The sequence below is a fragment of the Cydia splendana genome, chromosome 6 (genome assembly GCF_910591565.1).
Source record: "Cydia splendana chromosome 6, ilCydSple1.2, whole genome shotgun sequence".
Classification (NCBI taxonomy): Eukaryota; Metazoa; Arthropoda; class Insecta; order Lepidoptera; family Tortricidae; genus Cydia; species Cydia splendana.
Genome location: NC_085965.1, coordinates 3,121,749 through 3,141,433, shown reverse-complemented (window position 1 = coordinate 3,141,433; position 19,685 = coordinate 3,121,749). Strand labels below are relative to the sequence as shown.

The 19,685-nt window shown below is 38.7% G+C and overlaps 1 protein-coding gene and 1 long non-coding RNA gene across 3 annotated transcripts in view; both read left to right on the top strand.

The window, feature by feature from the left end:
- Nucleotides 1–19,685, top strand: part of LOC134791347 (uncharacterized) — a 198,494-nt gene that overhangs the window by 157,423 nt on the left and 21,386 nt on the right. The gene's annotated exons all lie outside the window — the stretch shown is intronic.
- The window catches only part of LOC134791278 (brain-specific angiogenesis inhibitor 1-associated protein 2), a 162,346-nt gene that overhangs the window by 127,380 nt on the left and 15,281 nt on the right, over nucleotides 1–19,685 (top strand). For both annotated transcript variants that reach the window (XM_063762268.1, XM_063762267.1), the window contains exons 3-5: nucleotides 8,636–8,711; nucleotides 16,181–16,273; nucleotides 18,773–18,834. In XM_063762268.1, coding sequence (XP_063618338.1) covers nucleotides 8,636–8,711; nucleotides 16,181–16,273; nucleotides 18,773–18,834 — 231 coding nt within the window. The remainder of the gene's footprint in view (nucleotides 1–8,635; nucleotides 8,712–16,180; nucleotides 16,274–18,772; nucleotides 18,835–19,685) is intronic.

Sequence of the window (19,685 nt, the reverse complement as noted above, 5' to 3'; positions counted from 1 at the left end):
ATGATGATGAGTTTTAAACTGAACAAACTGTAATATTATAATAAAACCATAGACATTTTTTCCCGGTACAGATGGGGTAACTAAAGACAATGGTTTTTGGACTATGTTCTAATGTAGTTAGTTCAAAAATTCAGACCCTAAGACTAAATCCTGATTCAAAGATTCTAAAAAATACACTGCTGTCAACCACCTCCATACCTATACTTAATTGGGGAATATTTCCTTTGTCTAATGTTACCCCACCTGTCTGTACCCAGTTATCCCACATGACGGTACAGGGTGAGCTCAAAGCTCAAAATTATTTTAGTCGCAATAATAAATTCAAAAATTTTGCAGGCAAAAATCGTTAACGATTTCAATAAGCGTCAGTCAGTCATCAATTCAAGGGGTGTCGTTCATAACAAAATTCCTTTAAATAACTTATACTTCCCCATGTTTGGCTCGTTTGCAGATCTCCAAACTTACCGCGCCCAAGAGCGGGCGGAAAGCAATTTTTCACAAGATTCAGACGTACGTAGAAGGAATTCGCTAGGTTTTTTAGGGTTCCGTACCTCAAAAGGAAAAACGCAACCCTTTTAGGATCTCTCGTGCGCCTGTCTGTCTGTCCGACCATTCCACCCCTCTTTATCTCCGGAACTACTGGATCTAAAATTTTGAAAAAAATACACGAAATAGTTCTTTACCTACAGATGACAGTAAAACCAGTGCAGTCAAGCGTGGGTCGGACTTAATTACTTACTATTTGATCCGACCACATAAAAAAATACATTGTTAAAGATTGAGAAATGTACGGAACCCTTAGAAGGGTGACCGGTTCTTTTTAATAAATACAGAATGGCACAAAAATACGTTGAAAAAGAATTCAAAAATATATTTTTCGTACTAAATTCATAAATTTTGACATCCCCTTAGAATCGTTAACGATTTCAATAAGCGTCAGTCAGTCATCAATTCAAGGGGCGTCGTTCATAACAAACACCTAGTCTTCCTTTAAATAACTTATACTTCCCCATGTTTGGCTCGTTCGATGCAGATCTCCAAACTCACCGCTCCCAAGAGCGGGCGGGAAGCAATTTTTCACAAGATTCAGACGTACAGTCACCTTCAAAAGGATCAGAACCCCTAGTGTATTTACACTAGGGATTCATTCGATAAGATATTGTTAATTTTAATCTAATTTAGAGTAAAGCAAAACATATGTATTGTATTACTGAAATGAAGTCTACGTCTACTTATTATTGACATTACCAATCAATCCGGTAAAACTGCAAAGTAATCGAATGTTTTTAATCTCTCTTATATTCAATCGTATCTCTTCATAGCACGAATCTCTGTTACACGGGAGGGTAAATAAGATCCGTTATTTCGTGTATCCATGTACCCGTATACACGGGTACCCGTGTGTACCGGTACCCGTGTAAACGTTTCTGGATCCGGGCGGGTTCGTGTAGTTCGAGTTCTTAGTACCGCCGGGCTTAAGAACACGAGTACCGGTGCCAGCGTGTAACACGTGTATCGGGAGCTCTAATTTGAACCCACATATGTAGTGCAATTATTCTGTGGCAGACACTTAAACGCGAACCGTAGAGAATCTCTATTTGGAAAAGTATTCCAGGGTGGCAGATTTTGGCGCGTTTCACCAGCTACTATTGACAGGGAAACTAGAGCGTTCGGGCATTCTCGGCTCCATTCGGCTCAGCATTGCTCCGAGCAATTATTAGGGTTGGCACAACTTGACGTCCCTTTGCGCGCACGACCACAGATAAGATAATGACTTGAAAGGGATAGTGTCAATAGTGGCATACATTAGGACACGCCCCTAAACCGCTGTCAAACTTCAGTTTTGTAGGAACTTTCCTTTCTGTACGATAGTACTATTACTTATTCTGTGCTATCGATGTCGACTGTACGTTTTAAAATAGCTAACGCCTTATGTCGTAGCCTCGCTTATTGCTCGCGTCGGAGACGTAAATCTTGAGGGTCCGTGTATAGCTTGTCAGGGCCAGGGGTGAAAAATAGATGCGCACTTACAAAAATTAAGTAGAGAGGGTCGCCGCGATATTGGAAAAAGGAATTAATGGGGCATTCGCTTTTTGATCGCGTTATGTTTATTTTGGCTTTTGTAAAGATCATACGATAGAGCTATTATTTTTGTCGATTTTATTCTTTTGTCAGATTTTAACAAAATTTAATAGGTTTGAAGAGCTCCTTATTCTGGTCGGAATAAACACGAAATCCCAATTTGGGACAATAAAAATTAGGATTCTGTTGAGCTACCTAAATTCAAACGTTTTCGTAACTCCGTGGAAGATTTTGTAGGACTTACAGTCAAATTGTGCTTATGTTGTTCAGAAGCGGTATCATGGTCGTATTTTTATCACCTGTCATAATGCCATGTGTCACTTTCGCACTTACATATTTGCTAGAACGTGACAGACATGGTGACAGAATAGGAAACTTTATCTATCCACCAAACTTTATCACCAATTTTGAAAAAAATATAAATCGACAAAACTGGACAAAATCGGTCCAATAATTACCTCAAGTTTAAAGCCATAAACCATATAGTACAACATAACAAACATACATAACAAAATTAAATTTCATTAATTATTTTTTGAAATTAGTGAGTTTTGGTTGTTAATGATATCGCATGAGATATAATCGCATGTGAGAGAATCACCTGTGAGAGAATCGTTGAGTTGAGTTGATTTGACATGGAAGCAAAATTTGACAATTTAGCTTGTCGTATTCGGCCCTGTATTTCTTAGCACTATATTTTAGGATTATCCTCCAGCCGTCCAGAAGCCCATGAAAACGGTTTTACGTACATTGTAATTTGAATCTTTATATTGACAAATCTAAATTGCATTTGTCTTGATATGTTGTGATAGGAAATGTTAATGCCAAGGCAAAGGCAAAGTCAAACCCCCATCAAAAGCAATTGGCAATCAACTTGAATGTCTCACAGTTTGACACAACCCAATAGTTGCCGCCTTCGATCTTAATTACTAACAATATACTTATAGGTTATATTGTTAACTACTGGAATCTATTAGGTAGTTGATTAACCTCTTACGACCCGGGCAATTTTAGTGCTTTTCAATTTGGAACTCTCTTTCTGAGTACAAAACTAGAATTTAATTTCCACCAAAGTCGCTGAATTTTATTGTATCAGGTAAAGTCGAGTAAGGCTAGCATAGTTTGTTTTGCTCGGAGCAAGTATGACATGAACAGTATGAGGATTCCATACAAGTGATAGTCTTAGCCCACCTTGCCTTAAGTCATTTATATGGAAATCTACTTAATTCAGTGCTGAGTGACATTTATCAGTTTGATAATTGTAGTTGGAGCCACTGGCCTTTATAGGTTTTTTTTCCTAGCCTATTTGAGTGGCCCACTGCTGGGCAAAGAGACCTTTGACCCCTATTTCCTTTAGTAGGTTAAATGTGGAAAAAAATATTAACACATAGGTAGCCCTATAATAAACTTATTTATTTTTACTACAATTCAAACCTCAGAGACAAGTTTGTCTACGCCGTGAATGATTCAAACAATTCGTAATGTAATACAGGCTTTATCCCATCCTCTTTATTTGGGAGGCACGTAGCAAACGACATTTGGTACCAAATTGCCTCAGGCAGGCTCGTGCCGTCTCTGAGCCACCCTTTCTCGCCAACGGCTCGGCCACGACATCGCGCGGCGGCGGCAGCGGCGAGCGGCGGCCATGTTGGAGCGATACAGCGATCCGACCAGGCCGCGTAGCCAACATGCCAATCGCTTACGCTCCGTGTAGCGATCTAAACGCAACTGTCACTGTCGCACTAATATGGAAGAGTGATAGAGAGACACAAAGCGTTTCGTTGTCGAAGCCATAGCGATTGTAACCTTGGCTAGGCCGGTTGGCCTATCGCGAACCACATTCGACGTCTTGCCTCTCTGTCGCACTTGTAAATTCGTACGGAAATGTGACAAGGAGACAACACGTCGAACGTGGTTCGCGGTAGGCCCTCTGTTCCACCTATGGCCGCCGCTACCGCCGCTGCCGCCGCTTCGCGATGTCGTGACCGGTCCGTTACGGCTCGGCCAAGACATAGGGAAACCGGCGGCGGCGGCGGCAACTATACGTTGGAGCGAGACACAGCGATTGGAGCTTTCGTTCCCACCTATGGCCGCCGCTCGTCGCTGCCGCCGCTGCGCGGTTTCCGGGCCTGGCCGTTAAGCCACCCTTTCTCGCCATAACGTGCTACGCACACGTACGACATCTTTTTATATCAACCGGAATACAATCTAGTATTGAAATTCATAACATCATTTGAAATTGGTACACAGGTTAGCTTTTACGATTTCGACGCGTGACTTGGAAGAAACGGCTTTATTTTGTTGATTTCTCAGATATAGCATTTTTATTTTAGTGCCAATTATCTTAGCAGAGTTCTAAAGATTTGCCTAGGTAGGAGAAGTCTTGAACAATACTATAATGAACATATTCCTTTTTTGCATGTTTCATGTATGTACCTACTCTACTAAAAGGCATCGTTATGTTTGAGTGCTGTTATTTTAATTTTGGCACTTATTTAAATAAAGTGGTTCTTGTATCCCTACTGGTCAAGTCTTCTGGTTGCTCTCCGCCCCTTCCTAATTGCCATTGCCATGAACGTAGTAATGTAGTAATAACCTAACTAAACCTAACCTAATACCTAAATGTTCCTAATTTCTAATGGATTAGAGAGAGAGAGAGAACTCTACAGAATAGATAGATATAATAATCTTTTCTCAAACATGCAATGAAATATTGATGTTATGTTCCTTATAATAGGCTGCGAATAGGGTTTGCAATCCGGATCCGAAATGTATGCAATTATCCGGATCTGGATCCGGATCCGCGGATATTCCCATACATTTCGGATCCGTCGTGCAAACCCTAGCTGCGAAGTATGACGTTTCAGGTGCGGCTAGGACAAAAGGTCGTTAATGGAATTTCATACACATCTTGCAGACCTAGGCCGGCAAAGTCCTCTTTTTAGGGTTCCGTACCCAAAGGGTAAAACGGGACCCTATTACTAAGACTTCGCTGTCCGTCCGTCCGTCCGTCCGTCCGTCTGTCACCAGGCTGTATCTCACGAACCGTGATAGCTAGACAGTTGAAATTTTCACAGATGATGTATTTCTGTTGCCGCTATAACAACAAATACTAAAAACAGAATAAAATAAAGATTTAAATGGGGCTCCCATACAACAAACGTGATTTTTGACCAAAGTTAAGCAACGTCGAGAGTAGTACTTGGATGGGTGACCGTTTTTTTTTGCTTTTTTTTCGTTTTTTTTTTTTTTGCATTATGGTACGGAACCCTTCGTGCGCGAGTCCGACTCGCACTTGCCCGGTTTTTTAATTTTCATTTCACAGATATTTGTGACACAGCATCGTGGCATTCATCCATTAAAAAAACTAGAGGCAGTATTTGCTTTATGGTTCGTAATGACACTCTGCCACTACGCCTATAAAAAAAAACAAAAAACAATGTTTGCTATAATTTGCAGTTTTATTTGTATAAAATCAACATGAACTTAATAAATAATACATTCTATAATTTTATAATTTTAAATTATAAATTTAACTACACAAATAAAAACATTTAAAATATTTCATCTAAACGTTAGCGGTAAAAAGGTCTACTCAAACACGCGTAGTTAAATTTTTTAAATTGCTATGGAGGTAAAGTTGAAAAATATTCATTCTGTTTTATTGGATTTATGGTGCGTTGTTGATTTTTTGACTTTAGTATGAGTTTCGACGAAATAATGAAATTAATATTAATTGTAATCGTAGGTGTTGGAATTGGCAGCGTAAGCAGAATTGATTTTAATAACTTGCTGCCTCTACCGCCAAGTCAAAGACGAAGTATGTATATGGTTGCTTATGGCAATTTTATTATTTGAGAAACTAAGAAAAATGGCTTACAGTTTATTAGAAACAGTTTTGTGGCATATTTTAAATGAATGTAACTGCAAAAAATGAACACTAATCGTTAAAAAAACAAGTGCAGTGATATACACGCATCAGCTTTCAGCTGCTAGTGTATTAAACAATATAATCATCATTCATCATTTCAGCCTATATACGTCCCACTGCTGGGCACAGGCCTCCTCTCATGCGCGAGAGGGCTTGGGCTATAGTCCCCACGCTAGCCCAATGCGGATTGGGGACTTCACATACACCTTTGAATTTCTTCGCAGATGTATGCAGGTTTCCTCACGATGTTTTCCTTCACCGAAAAGCTAGTGGTAAACATCAAATGATATTTCGTACATAAGTTCCGAAAAACTCATTGGTACGAGCCAGGATTTGAACCCGCGACCTCCGGATTGAAAGTCGGACGTCATATCCACTCGGCCACCACCGCTCCAATATAATAATACACTATAACAATATAATAATAATAATAAATTCGTCAACACTGTGGAAATTATACTTATTTACTCCATGCATAAAGGAACGATGTATGTGAAACATGATATCAACATGAAAGACTATGTAAACTTATGTGACGAAAACGACAGTCAGACGGATACAAGGCGAAAAAATCAGAGATACATGAAAATATACGGGTAGTAAAAATACACGACTCGTGTAAAACATACGCGTGATAATGATATAGGTACGTGTTGGTTATATTTTGGGTGTAGTTTACTTTTAGTTTTTTCTATAAATAAAACTTGGGTTTCGTGGATTTTTTATTTTATTTATTTCATTGCATGTTTGAGAAAAGCACTATACATACCTCGGCGGGAAATGGGGTTGCCCGCGCTCAGACCTATTCGGCCTCGCTTCGCTCGGCCGTCTATATGTCTTCGGCCGGCAACCCCTTTCGTCCCGGCCTCTGTAGTAATGTACTATTATTGCATACCTCAGTATACGATGCAGCTTCAGTAAGCATTATATTATAAATCAAGACACTTTATGCGGTAAAATTTTGAAGTAGGCATAATAGTAAGTATTAAGTGACACTATAATTGAGATTATTTCAATATTTTACCTTATAAAGCATCCGATAATTTATGTCATGCGTACTGCTGCCAAGTTTTTTCTCATGCAAAAAAAAAATAGACGCGGCCACCTATTTACAAAAACCAAACGATACGCTGATATTTATGTACCTAATACCATCCTTATAATATTCCCAATATTCCCGTTTCATCACGAACGTCGCGTCTAACATATCTACAAACGCGGCTCGAGTTGGCTCGTTCCGAAAACACATTAACACGTACTGGGGCCCCCACGTGGCACAGACCACTGGATATTAGGGGAAAAGGGAATGCATTGGCTTTTTGTAAGGCGCGTATATTGGGCCATTTGCCGCGCTTTTCCGTATCTATGTACATTAACGTTTAAGCGTGCTCCGATAAAGTGTTGGGTGCAAATAACTATACTATTACTTAAATGCGGTAAAGCGGTGATGCGGTGAAGAGGAAAATGAGAACTACCTTTGTATGGAGAAGCGGCCGTGTCCTATCCTCTTAAAGAAATTTAAGTCATGTAACATCCACTACCAAATCATTTTCACTCAAAGAACTAGCACACGGTTAAAGCTAAAAAGGCTTAGAAATATCTCTACAGCTGTATTTAGCGTTTCAAAATGTTTTGATTAAATAATACTATAATTTTGTGTTCGGTAGCTTATGCTACCATTACATTTAAAAAACACTCCTCTTTAAAGAGATCTATATACGTGTGTCGTCTATATGTAACATTCACTACCAAATACTTTTAACTCAAAGAACTAGCACACGGTTAAAGCTAAAAAGGCTTAGAAAGATCTCTACAGCTGTATTTAGCGTTTCAAGATGTTTTAAAGTAATATTTGCGGAATGCAAGCCCGGCTCGACAGGTAGCCGCACCTCGCCGCGGCATCCTTGAGAGGCCGCATTCCGTCTGTTTACGGTGTAGACCTCATTTCAACTGCAATTGCAAATGAATGAGTCGGTGTGCTGCGTAGGCTTGATTAAAATGGCTATTAACGGTTTCTGTTAGGTGTGGTGTTAATTAAATGTAAAGGCAAAATTTCTTGTCTTTTTTTATAATGCATATATATATATCATATATAATTGTCTTTTTATCCAACTACGGGAAGGATAACTTCGAACTTTGTGCCGTCGAAATAGATAGATAGTATAGCTAACCCTCGTAACGAAACTGATAAAATTAAGAAAAGATGAGATTAAGTTTTCTTAATTTTCTCAGTTTGTAAGCGTTTAGCAGCAAATGACCCAGTAGTGTATTAGGTACGGTAGGTAGGTAACTTTGCAGGTACGGTTTTAAAGTCATTTCACGACGAATAAGTATGATTTAATGAAAAAAGTGAGATAAAGAAAGCATTTAGATACTTAAAACTTCTCAACAACTCCTTAACTTTTACTTTGCTACCTTATTTATGCTACAATAAATATTAGGTACTCTATTTCCTGGTAGAAAAACCTTAACCAACCATTGAACCATTGAAAAATGTATCTAATTTGCAAATATGTCGTAACGTGGTTACGCAAGATGGCCGACTTCGTTCAATTGTTCGCTCCAACAATGAATTGACTGATTGGTTTCACTCGGTTACAAAACTTCTTATTTTTGTTCCAGAACATTTTGGACAAGTTCAATCCTGGGGCACGGCAGATGATAACGGCTGGGAAGGCTTATTTAAAAGCATTACATGGTAAGTTCATTTGTTTTTCCTACATGTACTATTTTGTACTAACTTAGGGCTCATTTACCTAGACGATGCGAGAACTCGCATGCGAGTTTCATTACATTGCGGTTTTTGATCGGTCGGTCGAATTGGACGTAACCGACAGTCCGCAATGTAACTAAAATCGCATGTGAGTTCGCGCGCCGTCTAAATCAGCTCTTACTCACATAATCTAAGTATGTTTACCATCAGATCTATCGGAGCGGCTGAGGTGCTCAAAAATATCTGGACACACACTAATGCCTTGACAATAAAGGCCGAGCCAGATCGGCTTGCGTGTGCGTGACGTGCACGTGTGCGTGCGCTAAAATGTTGGAGCCGCACACGCACACGTCACGCAAGCGGTGTGTCGTCTCTCATAAAGATCTGTATACTACAACGCTGCACGCACACGTGCACGTCACGCACACGCAGCCGGTGTGCACAGGCCTTTAAGACGTGTTCAGATATTTGTGAGCACTTTGGCCTCTCCGAATGGGATGAGGGCTATACGGGTAAACACAACAAATGAAAACGCGATTTTTTGTTCTTTTTAGACCTCTTGATACATTTAGAATTACTATTGTACGGGATGTTTTTTAGGGTTAATAGGGTTTTATAGGGTTTTTGTTACCCAAGGGGTAAAATTCTATTCTATTCTATTACTAAAGACTCCGCTGTCCGTCTGTCCGTCTGTTTGTCACCAGGCTGTAACTCGAGAACCGTGATAGCTAGACAGTTGAAATTTTCACAGGTGATGTATTTCTGTTGCCGCTATAACAACAAATACTAAAAAAAATTTTTTAAGTGGGGCTCCCATACAACAAACGTGATTTTTTTGTGTCGTTTTTTGGGTAATGGTACGGAACCCTTCGTGCGCGAGTCCGACTCGCTCTTGGCCGGTTTTCAATTCTTAGCCAAATTGTGCAAGATGATTAGGTAGGTTAGACGACAATCGCTTTCTTAAAAAACTAAAACCTGCCTTAAGTACCTACTGAAAAAATTGAGGATTTTCCTACTGACACCTTATCTCACGCTTATCTTATCTTTATCTTTACACAGTATTTTTAATACTTCTAGGTAGTAGGCTTGTGCCTGCTCGGTCACTACAGAGAGCGCTCCGCTCTCGGTCAATCGGTCAAACGAACTAGTTCGGTCTTTTAGTTCCTTTAGTTCAGTTCGGTCGTTGAGAGCCGGGAATGAATAGGAGTCGATTTTTCATTGGTTTCTTTCCAATCTTTGGTAACTGAATCCAATTCAACTTGTACGATACGATGTGTCGGTATTAAACATTAAAACACCTTAACATAATTAATAAAATATCAAATATGTCGAAATATATTTGATTTTCCTTCATATTTTACGGGCTTAGGAGTGTCACGTCGTTCTTTCATCTCGTTCACACTCGTGCCAGCGACATTGACAACCGTTTCGTTCCGTCCATTTTACGTTTCACTCAGTCAAGCGCTCTCGAATCCTACTGAACTAAAGGACCTAAAGACCGATTAAGAGCGTGCAAAAAGATTTAGTTCCTTTCGGTCCTTGATGGGATTTCATTCTTAATAGTTCTTAGTTCAGGACCGACTCAAGCCTACTAGGTAGCCTCGATTACTGACTTAAATCTTACTTTAGCTTTTATCCGCGACTTCGTTATGATGTTGATTTTAAAAAACCGGACGAGTGCGAGCCGGACTCGCCCACCGAGGGTTTCGTACTTTTTAGTATTTGTTGTTATAGCGGCAACAGAAATACATCATCTGTGAAAATTTCAACTGCCTAGCTATCACGGTTCATGAGGTACAGCCTGGTGACAGACGGACGGACAGCGGAGTCTTAGGTCCCGTTTTTACCCTTTGGGTACGGAACCCTAAAAAGTACCTATCCTACGTCCTTCCTCGGACCTCAAACTATCTCCATATCAAATTTCATCTTAATCATTTCAATGTTTTACGCGTGAGGATGTACAGATAGACTGACATTCGCATTTATAATAGGAGTAGGGATGTTATTATTCAAATCATTCATCGCTCGACATTTAAAAACACTGAAGTCATAATAGAGTCATCCTAGGTTAGGTACCTATCTGATGTTAGATGCTCGAAAGAGTTTTTACCATCTATTCGTTAATGATAGATAAGTGCGTTAACCACAATATTCATAACTGACTTTTAGTAGATCTTATGTAGTTAGAATAAGGTTTATATTAGTTCAATTAAATATGTAGACAGTAGTACTAAGTCGCAAAAAGTCGTTCCCACATAATAATATGTTGTGCATGCACGACGCACGACTCCGTCAGCGCTCAAGGACATTCCATATACACTTAGTAGCAATGAAAATGAATGAAGTCGTTTGAAAATTTCCTTTGAAGTAACCCATTTTCATTGTCCTATATCTGTTGGTAAACATTACAATTTTAGTATATACCTAAGTGGGTGTTAATAAAATGAATCGCAATATAAATATGTATGAGGTTAAAAAAATAACAAAACATCTAAATTTTCAACCTAATATTTTTAGTGGAAAAATAGTTAAACCTCTCTGTCTGTCTGTTTATTGTTGTTATTCTTTAATTTTGATTTTTGCGGTAACTGATCAGTAATTAAATGTAATTAGGAATATTTGGATTGTATTGTATAATCGCCCCACAAGTTTAGTTTCCTGTTAAAAAAAATAAAAGCCTGTGTAGATACTTAACTTTTTCTTTCGCTTAGATCAGCTTCTAACTGTAAGACTATAAAAAGCATATATAAAAGGCAGTTACATTAAATTTGTATTCACCTTATCTTCATTTACTTACATAAACTATTACTCAAGACTATCTATTTCCGTGATTCCGTTATGTAAGATTATAAAAGCCATACTCATGCGATAGCTGCTGGCTTAACCACCGTTACTAGTTTTATTATACGCTATTTCCAAACATTTACGCGGTATCTTGGACATTGTAGGTTCATTTACCCTGTTTTTATCCTTTTTCAATCGGTATTCGCATCAAATATTCTCGAAGGGTATTATATACCGTTTACGACCTAGAGGCGAACTAACATACAAATGAATAACAACTTGATCATGTCTTGTTATTCGCATGTCTCGCTCGTACTTATGTATCAGTATATAGGTGCGAGCGAGAAACGTTGCGAGTAATATCACATCAATATCGGATTATTAGGGTTCGAATGCCACTTCCATTCCAAATATGCGGTCATCACTTATTTTGGCGTTAAATAAATTAAGGAGCGAGATTTGACTCTACTGTTGACTTTAGGTCAATAAACTTTAGTTTGTTTATTTAAAACCAGTTTTCTTGTGTGAGACTATGAAAACATTTTTATTTACCCTAAGGCTATAATCAGATATAAGAATGTAGGTGTTTCGCTGTTGTCGTTAATGCTTATAATTAATAGCATATAATTTTTTTTATTTGTATGTTTACTTGAACTAAATGCTTATGCTTATGGTCGTGTGTCACTTTTCCTTTTCTACAGGCAATTTTTTCTTGCCATTTCACTGTACATTACGTCACTAGATAAGTTTTGCAACAGACAAATATGAAACAAAGAGGTGGCCTATCACATATACTTTATAAAACTATATTTCCATTACCTGAATTACCTATTCGCACGTGTATCGTACAACGTTTTATAGTACATATCGTTAAAGTGCCATAACTATTGATATACGCATGGAAAGTGCTCTTTCCGGCACTAGTGCGGGAAAGTAGGACCATATATACTGTAAACTTCTTTTTGATCTACAAAACTCTTAGTACCTTGACGAAACTTATCTTCTGATCTGACATGACTGACACTATACACCTATCACTATCTGACCCGTATCAATGGCATTTATCCCTTCTCCATAAATATACCTAACCCCGCACGCAGTTTTGCATAGTACCGGATATTTACAATTTTACACAATATCCCGATATTTAAAAAAGTTGTGATTACTGTAAGTAGTCTTCTAAATGAATTCATTGGCTAGAATAAAGTTCTGTCAAGCATCTTGCGCGGTATTATAATTTTAACGTCGTCCAACGTCCAATAGTTGAGTGGCCCACGGCACAATAAAAGTGGGGTCATTTTTGAGCTCTAGGTAGTAGAATGAACTCTAGTCAGTCGGTGACTTAAAATCGAACTTCATACCAACACATAATTTGTACATCTTTTCACACAACTTACACGAAGTCATCGAAGCGGAGGCAATTAATTTTATACACCGTAAGCCAAATGGGTGCATCTATATGCAAAACCTCAGTGCTTGGCTACGGAACTAGGACGTGGTCCGTGCCAAATTGTCCCAGGCTTATCTAGAGTATTAAAGCTGACGCTACGGCCATAAACTTGTACGTTCGCGATGTATGGGCATCCAAGCTTGTTCTCTTACTACTTTATTATGGCTAGGGTGGGTAGGAACTTGGCTTTTGAGTGTATATTTGAAGAACTCGAACCGTCTTTACGTGACTCAAATCTTCCAAGTCTTTTAATTTTAAGATTTCGCCAAACAACGTTAAATGGTGTTTCGGAATGTTTAAGTGTTGTAAACTAAATAATGTTGGTAAAAACTATACGTCTACCACCAGTTTTGACATTGACATAACGCTCACGTCTACGTAATTTACTTTCTGTACATCTCGCTTGCACTAGTATGCGAGTACGAGCGAGGTGCATAGAAAGTAAGTTACGTAGACGTGAGCGTATATGTCAATGTCAAAACCGATGGTAGACGTACTAGTCTTTTGAGAATATTTGAAGACATCGTTTTTACGTGACTGCATTTAAAAATTTCCTAGTCTTAAGTCCCGAGACTCCCGAGTCAAGTTCTTTATCAAGACTTTCTTCAGCCCAACACAAAACTATTGAACCTCCAAATAAACACTCCGTCACAAATTTTATGTGTTTTACAAAAAAATAAAAGTAAAAACGCGTTTTTTTATGAGTTGTGTATAAATCGTGAGTTTCATGTGAAGACAATGTATAGAGTTTAAAAAAAGTTAAAAATAAATTGAGAGATGTTTGAAAAGGACTCAAGTCTCTAGAAGAGACTCGAATCTCTAAAAAGTTGAAAAGATCTCCAGTTTCGTAATTATTACAGTCTGATAAACTGAGTAGAGTTTGAAAGAAGTAGACTCAAAAGACTCGAGTCTTAACCAACCCTACAGCCGGCTGGTGGTGAACTAATTTATTTCGCTAAACAACAACTAAATGGGGTTTCGGACTGTTTAAGTGTTGTAAACCCTGATGTATGAGTTCTCGCACGCATTTCATCATTTTGGGTCTTTGCGGGTATAATCGTGTTATATTACCGGCAAGTATGTATTAATTCACCGCGTTTTAATTGAAATTTTCATCATCATCGTCATCATCTCCTGCATTTGTTCACTTTGGATCTTTCCGGGTATAATCGTGATTTTATTACCGAAAAGTATTTATGTATTAATTCACCGCGTTTTAATTGAAATTTTCATCATCATCATCTCCTCCTGGCCGATTTCGGCCACAGCGACTGCGTTCTACCGCTGAGAGCGACGCTGGTACGCTCTCAGGTGACTGACATAATCAATTTTTGCAGCGAATGTGCGACCACATTCACTGCAGGTCAACATAATTGTAAATGATGTATGATGTATATTATGAAGAATGATTTCCGTAATTATATAACTAATAATTATCTCTGGTTATATCATGGTTTTTCTTGCGAAGTAGTAATTCTATTTTATATCATTCTTGTTCACCTTTACTTAGCCTTTAGCTGCAATAATAATTTCTATAGCGTGACTTAATCAACCTTTAAAGGCAAGTGGTTATTCTGTTCTTATCATTATAAATTCTCTTTATTCATTTCTCATCTTAAGTTAGGTTATTTATAATATGAATATAAAAGTAAAATATAAAAACACTTACAAAACAATAAAAATGAATATAAACACATTATAAAAAACCTAACCTAGGGTGCCGCCAGCAGCGGGGCAAGGCCCAAGCTACCGGTGGTCAGGGCTGCAGAGAGAGGAACCGGCGGACTATCCGCGCCGTGTCCAAGATCACCGCCTTCTGCATCTGACCCTTGATCCAACCACCTAGCGAGAGTCTCTCAAGATGTTGGTCGAGACTCTTCGCTATTAGACCGTTCACTGAAACTGACTATCGGGACAATGATCGTCGAATCAACATCCCACATGGCGGTTATCTCGTGAGCCAAGTCTAGGTACTTACTGGACTTGTCCTTCTCGGCCTTCACGAGATTCTCATCATGGGGGATGGTGATGTCAACGAGCACGGCCCGACGTTGCGATCGATCTATTATCACAATGTCAGGCTTATTGGCTACAATAGTCCTGTCTGTGATGATAGATCGATCCCAATAGAGCGTGGCATGACCATTCTCGAGAACAGGCGCAGGTAAGTACTTGTAGTACGGTACTTCGCGGTCCACAAGGCCATATAGAAGAGCAAGTTGCTGGTGAATAATTCTGGCTACGAGATTATGTCTGTGCAAGTACTCGCCGTTAGCAAGATGAGAACAACCGGAAATGATATGCCTGAGTGACTCTCCGGGACGGCGGCATGCCCGACAAATGTCGACCGTACCGTCCTTCAGGATATATTTCCGATAGTTGTTCGTCATCATCACTTCGTCCGCAATTGCACAGGCAAAACCCTCGGTTTCTCCGAAGAGGTCCCCGAATCGTAACCAGTTCACCGACGCGAGCAGGTCCACATCGGGTCCCGTGAGGGCCTTGTAGAACCGCCCGTGTAGCACCTTACTCTCCCATGCCGCCTTGCGATCCGCAGTACTTAGTACCACAGGTTTGCGCCAGTTCTCGTTTGCCAAGGAGAGCGGCGTGAGGTTCCTGTCTACTGCCACCACATCACGATGCATCCCACACTCGTTGTTAAGGAAATAATTCCTGAGATTGTACACCTCGCGGTTGTGGAGATCCTTGGCGTTTAGGAAGCCTCGGCCTCATTATAAATATTTATAGTAATAAACGCTATAGATTATATATTTAAAGAAAGTATTAACAGTTACGGAATATTTGCTGAGTCACGACGGTGGCAAATAAGGACTGATGGCCCGATTCGAACTTTAAGATACGTCAAATATTATGTTATATATATATATAATAGATATCCATATCGTAGCTAGCCGTAATATTTGACGAATCGAATCGGGCTGTAAGCCGTTTTTGCACTATATATTTTTAAAAGGATTCAGTATTCAAAGTGTTGATGGTTGATAAACAGGTTTAGATTCTAAAATGTCTTGTATACCATCACATATATTATTAGCCTCTAATATCCTTTATTTTTCGGGCAGAACCTTCTTGATACCTTCTTGTTTTTAAAGTTTTTTTTCTTTATGGATGAAAAAAGATAAGATAATATACAATTAACTAAGATAAGATAAGATCTACCTTGCGCAGTATTTACTTATTGTTTTTTTTTTTGTAACAGGAGCCGCCGCAGCCTCCCGGTTGTACGTGGATGCAGTGGGCAAGCTGGGTCGCCAGGCCCAGCAGGGCACCTGGGGAGGATGTGCAGATATAGGTAACTTTCATACAAACACATTTAATCAAATCACGCTTCAAAGGGTTGAGAGTGATCCTCATTTTTTTAGGTATCATTCATACAAACATACGTAATCACGTTTCGAATGGTTAGGCAGAGATGATTCTCTATGATTTTCTCTTGCTAAAATCATCACAATGCTTTTCGCTTGTAATTTCGCACAGGTTTGAGGAATCATAGGGGAGCCTCGCTTGCCTTACTGATATGCCGTAAGGATGTTTACAAAATTCGTAATTTCCAAATTGAAAAATTTCGGTAACTTCTCATATGTGTGGGGATGAAAAATTCCGTTTCCAAAATGAATGTTTCCTGAATTTCCTACGAAGTTTTCCTAAAATTTCCGAGAGCTTTTTAATTTTTTTTACATTCCGTAACATGCACACTCTTGCACTTGGTGCGACGCGCACTCTCCCACTTCTTCAGTAAGAAATTACTGAGCGCATTTCGAAATGTAGGTACTGATTGATATTTATAAATGGTTAACACATTTATTACATTAAATATGTAATACAATTTTAAACGTATTTAAAAACAGTTGTACGGTAGGAAGAAGAGAAGTCTAATCTTCAAGGATGGGTATTCCACAGCCGTCTTCAGATCCAAATCTTTCTATCCTTCTTCTCGTTCCTCTAATTCTTAGAGAGACCGCTCTGATGATTGATATTTGTATTTTGACTTTGGTCCAGTTGATTATTTGTGAGTATGGTTTGGACCATTTTTCACGGAGCTTAAGGGATGTTCTTTTTATGAAGGATTCATATTCCGTTCCGACAGCGCCATCACAGGAGACCACAAGGGGAGTGAATGAGGCTCTGAGATCTTCTGCAGCCAAGTCGTATTTGCGATGTTTTTTGCGAGCGTGTATTTGGGCAATCGTGGGCCATGTGAGTAGACCATACGAGGCGGCGTCGGCATTTACAATGCGAACGTCGAAGAACGCCTTTCTCGCTGGCTCCCATAAGTACGCTTTCCAGTAATACGCTTTGATATTTATAAATACGAGTACATACATATAGACACTTATCTGAACGGCTTAAGCCTCAGCTTTGACTTTATCCCCAATCCAACTGTAGCAAATCTATTCATTCATTTCTTTTAACAAATTGGCAGTCTACCCACACAACGCTTATGGTCTCCATTCTGAAACTAATCAATAAACATTACATTAAATATTGTAATTGTTAATCTATTTGCACGTACAAATGATAATAACTTAGACCGGTCGACGTCCTTAGTGACTTTCAAAGTCGTGGGTGTGTCGTGTCTATTTATGTTATGATTCACATTACATTATCATTGTAGCTTGTTGAAAAAATCTTTTTGCTTATACATATACTCGTAAAGTACTTAAGTGACTTTGGCGTAGATAGATTGAATTTAATGTGAGATTCTAAAGTAATGATGGTCCACGGTAAACCCACTTAAAACTTTTCCCATATCTCTTGAAACCAATTTTATGTAGCTAAAGTTGCAATGTATTTTTCAAATTCGGTAGTTACTTATATTACTTATATACTAGTGCTTCCTGTATATAAATATTTTAGGAAATATTATTTGCGCGACTTATAATTAATATACAATGAATCTATCAAACCAATTTATCGGTAAAAAAGGGCGCGATATTCAATTTTTCGCGGCTACTTTTTTCAAATATGCCGCCTTTTACTTCTGAAAAAGTTGATTTGCCAGGCTATACTTTTTTTTTGTAGCCTATATTATGTCCCACTGCTGTCTCTCGTCCGCCACTCGTCTACTTATACTTATATGTATTTGTAAAATTATACCTATATTTATTGTAACTTCTAAGAGTAAAAGTAAAGACAAGCCCACGCGCAAGCTCAGGCTATAAATAAATAAATAAATATTAGGGAACATGTTACACAGATCAACCTAGCCCTAAACTAAGCAAAGCTTGTACTATGGGTGCTAGGCGACGATGTATTCTTCTACTTATATAGATAAATACATACTTATATACATATAAAGACAGAAAAATGAAATATAAAATGTAAATTTTTATTGGTAGGATAAGGATGCAAATTTTCATTTATCTGGGGCTGAGTCGATGCAGTCTCAGTACCGGCAGTGGCGTACTTGCACCCCAAGGGGGGCCGCGCGCGAGGCCCCAGGCACAGGGAAAGAAAAGGGCCTCGCAGATGCGACTTCGACCACGGCTAGATTAGTTCACGCTACGCCCCTGAGTACCGGGCAGTATTTTTGCTATCAATAAAAACAATGGCGTGCCACCTATTCACACAATACATTATATTGTAAAAAAATATATAAGTATGTAATATGAGTACCTAGTCATCAGACAAATATTATTTCCTAGACCTTAGTACCTAAGCTAATTTAATATTTTATTTTATTAAATTAAACTTTAAAGATAAAAATGCGATATTGACTGACAGGATTTTAATTCAAATCTCATTAAGTGATTTTTTTCAGCTTTATATCAAAGATTTTTTGTCATTACAGGGACCGCCTTAATGAAAGTCGTGGAAGTTTACCGAGAAATACAAGACCAGCAAATGAATATCGTAAGTGACTTTTTATTAGCATCCAGGAGGCTGGTTCTGTGTTGACAAATTTGTTTTTCATCAAATTTTGATACGTGCGCCAATGCAAGCGAAATGCCTTTTGAGACGACTTCTGGCCGATTTTTGAATTTCGACCGCACGATTTCGTCACTCGAAAATCTGTGACATTATTGAAATGCGAGCTTTAGAAATTGGGAATCAAGTGGTATTGGCCACTCGTATTCAATTGAAGGGATGTTTACAAAAACAACATAACTGACTACACTGGTTCACACCTGAAACGATTAACTATGTTCTTAAAAAAGTGTCAACCGCTCTAAGCAGTTATGTTGTTTTTGTAAACATCCCTTCAATTCTATTAGTACAATAAAAATGTCTAGTAATATATTGATACACGAAATCGAGCGCTCGAAATTCAAAAATCTCAAGCATGATCGCATTTCGTCAGCACCAATCAGCTAGCCGCTAGCGCTGATTGGTGCTTATGGTCAATGTCGTATGAATATACGATGAAATAATCAAAATGTATGTCAGTATTTAGTACATTCCATTAAATTAACAACTTTTTATGGTTTTGGATTGATTTTGATCCGACCTTTGTGGCTACCACCAGGTTGGCATTGACATAAACGCTATCGAGAATGTATCTTATTTTCTATGCATCTCGCTCGTACTCGCATATTGAATCGAGATGTATAGAAAGTAAATTACGTAGACGTTAGCGTTTATGTCAGTTTTGACACTGTCGTGACTCATGGTTCGGGCAGGGGTGCGAAACTCCTGACTTCGGCCAAACTCGGCTCCGCTCGGCATTGCTCCGAGCAATTATTAGGGTTGACACAACTTGACGT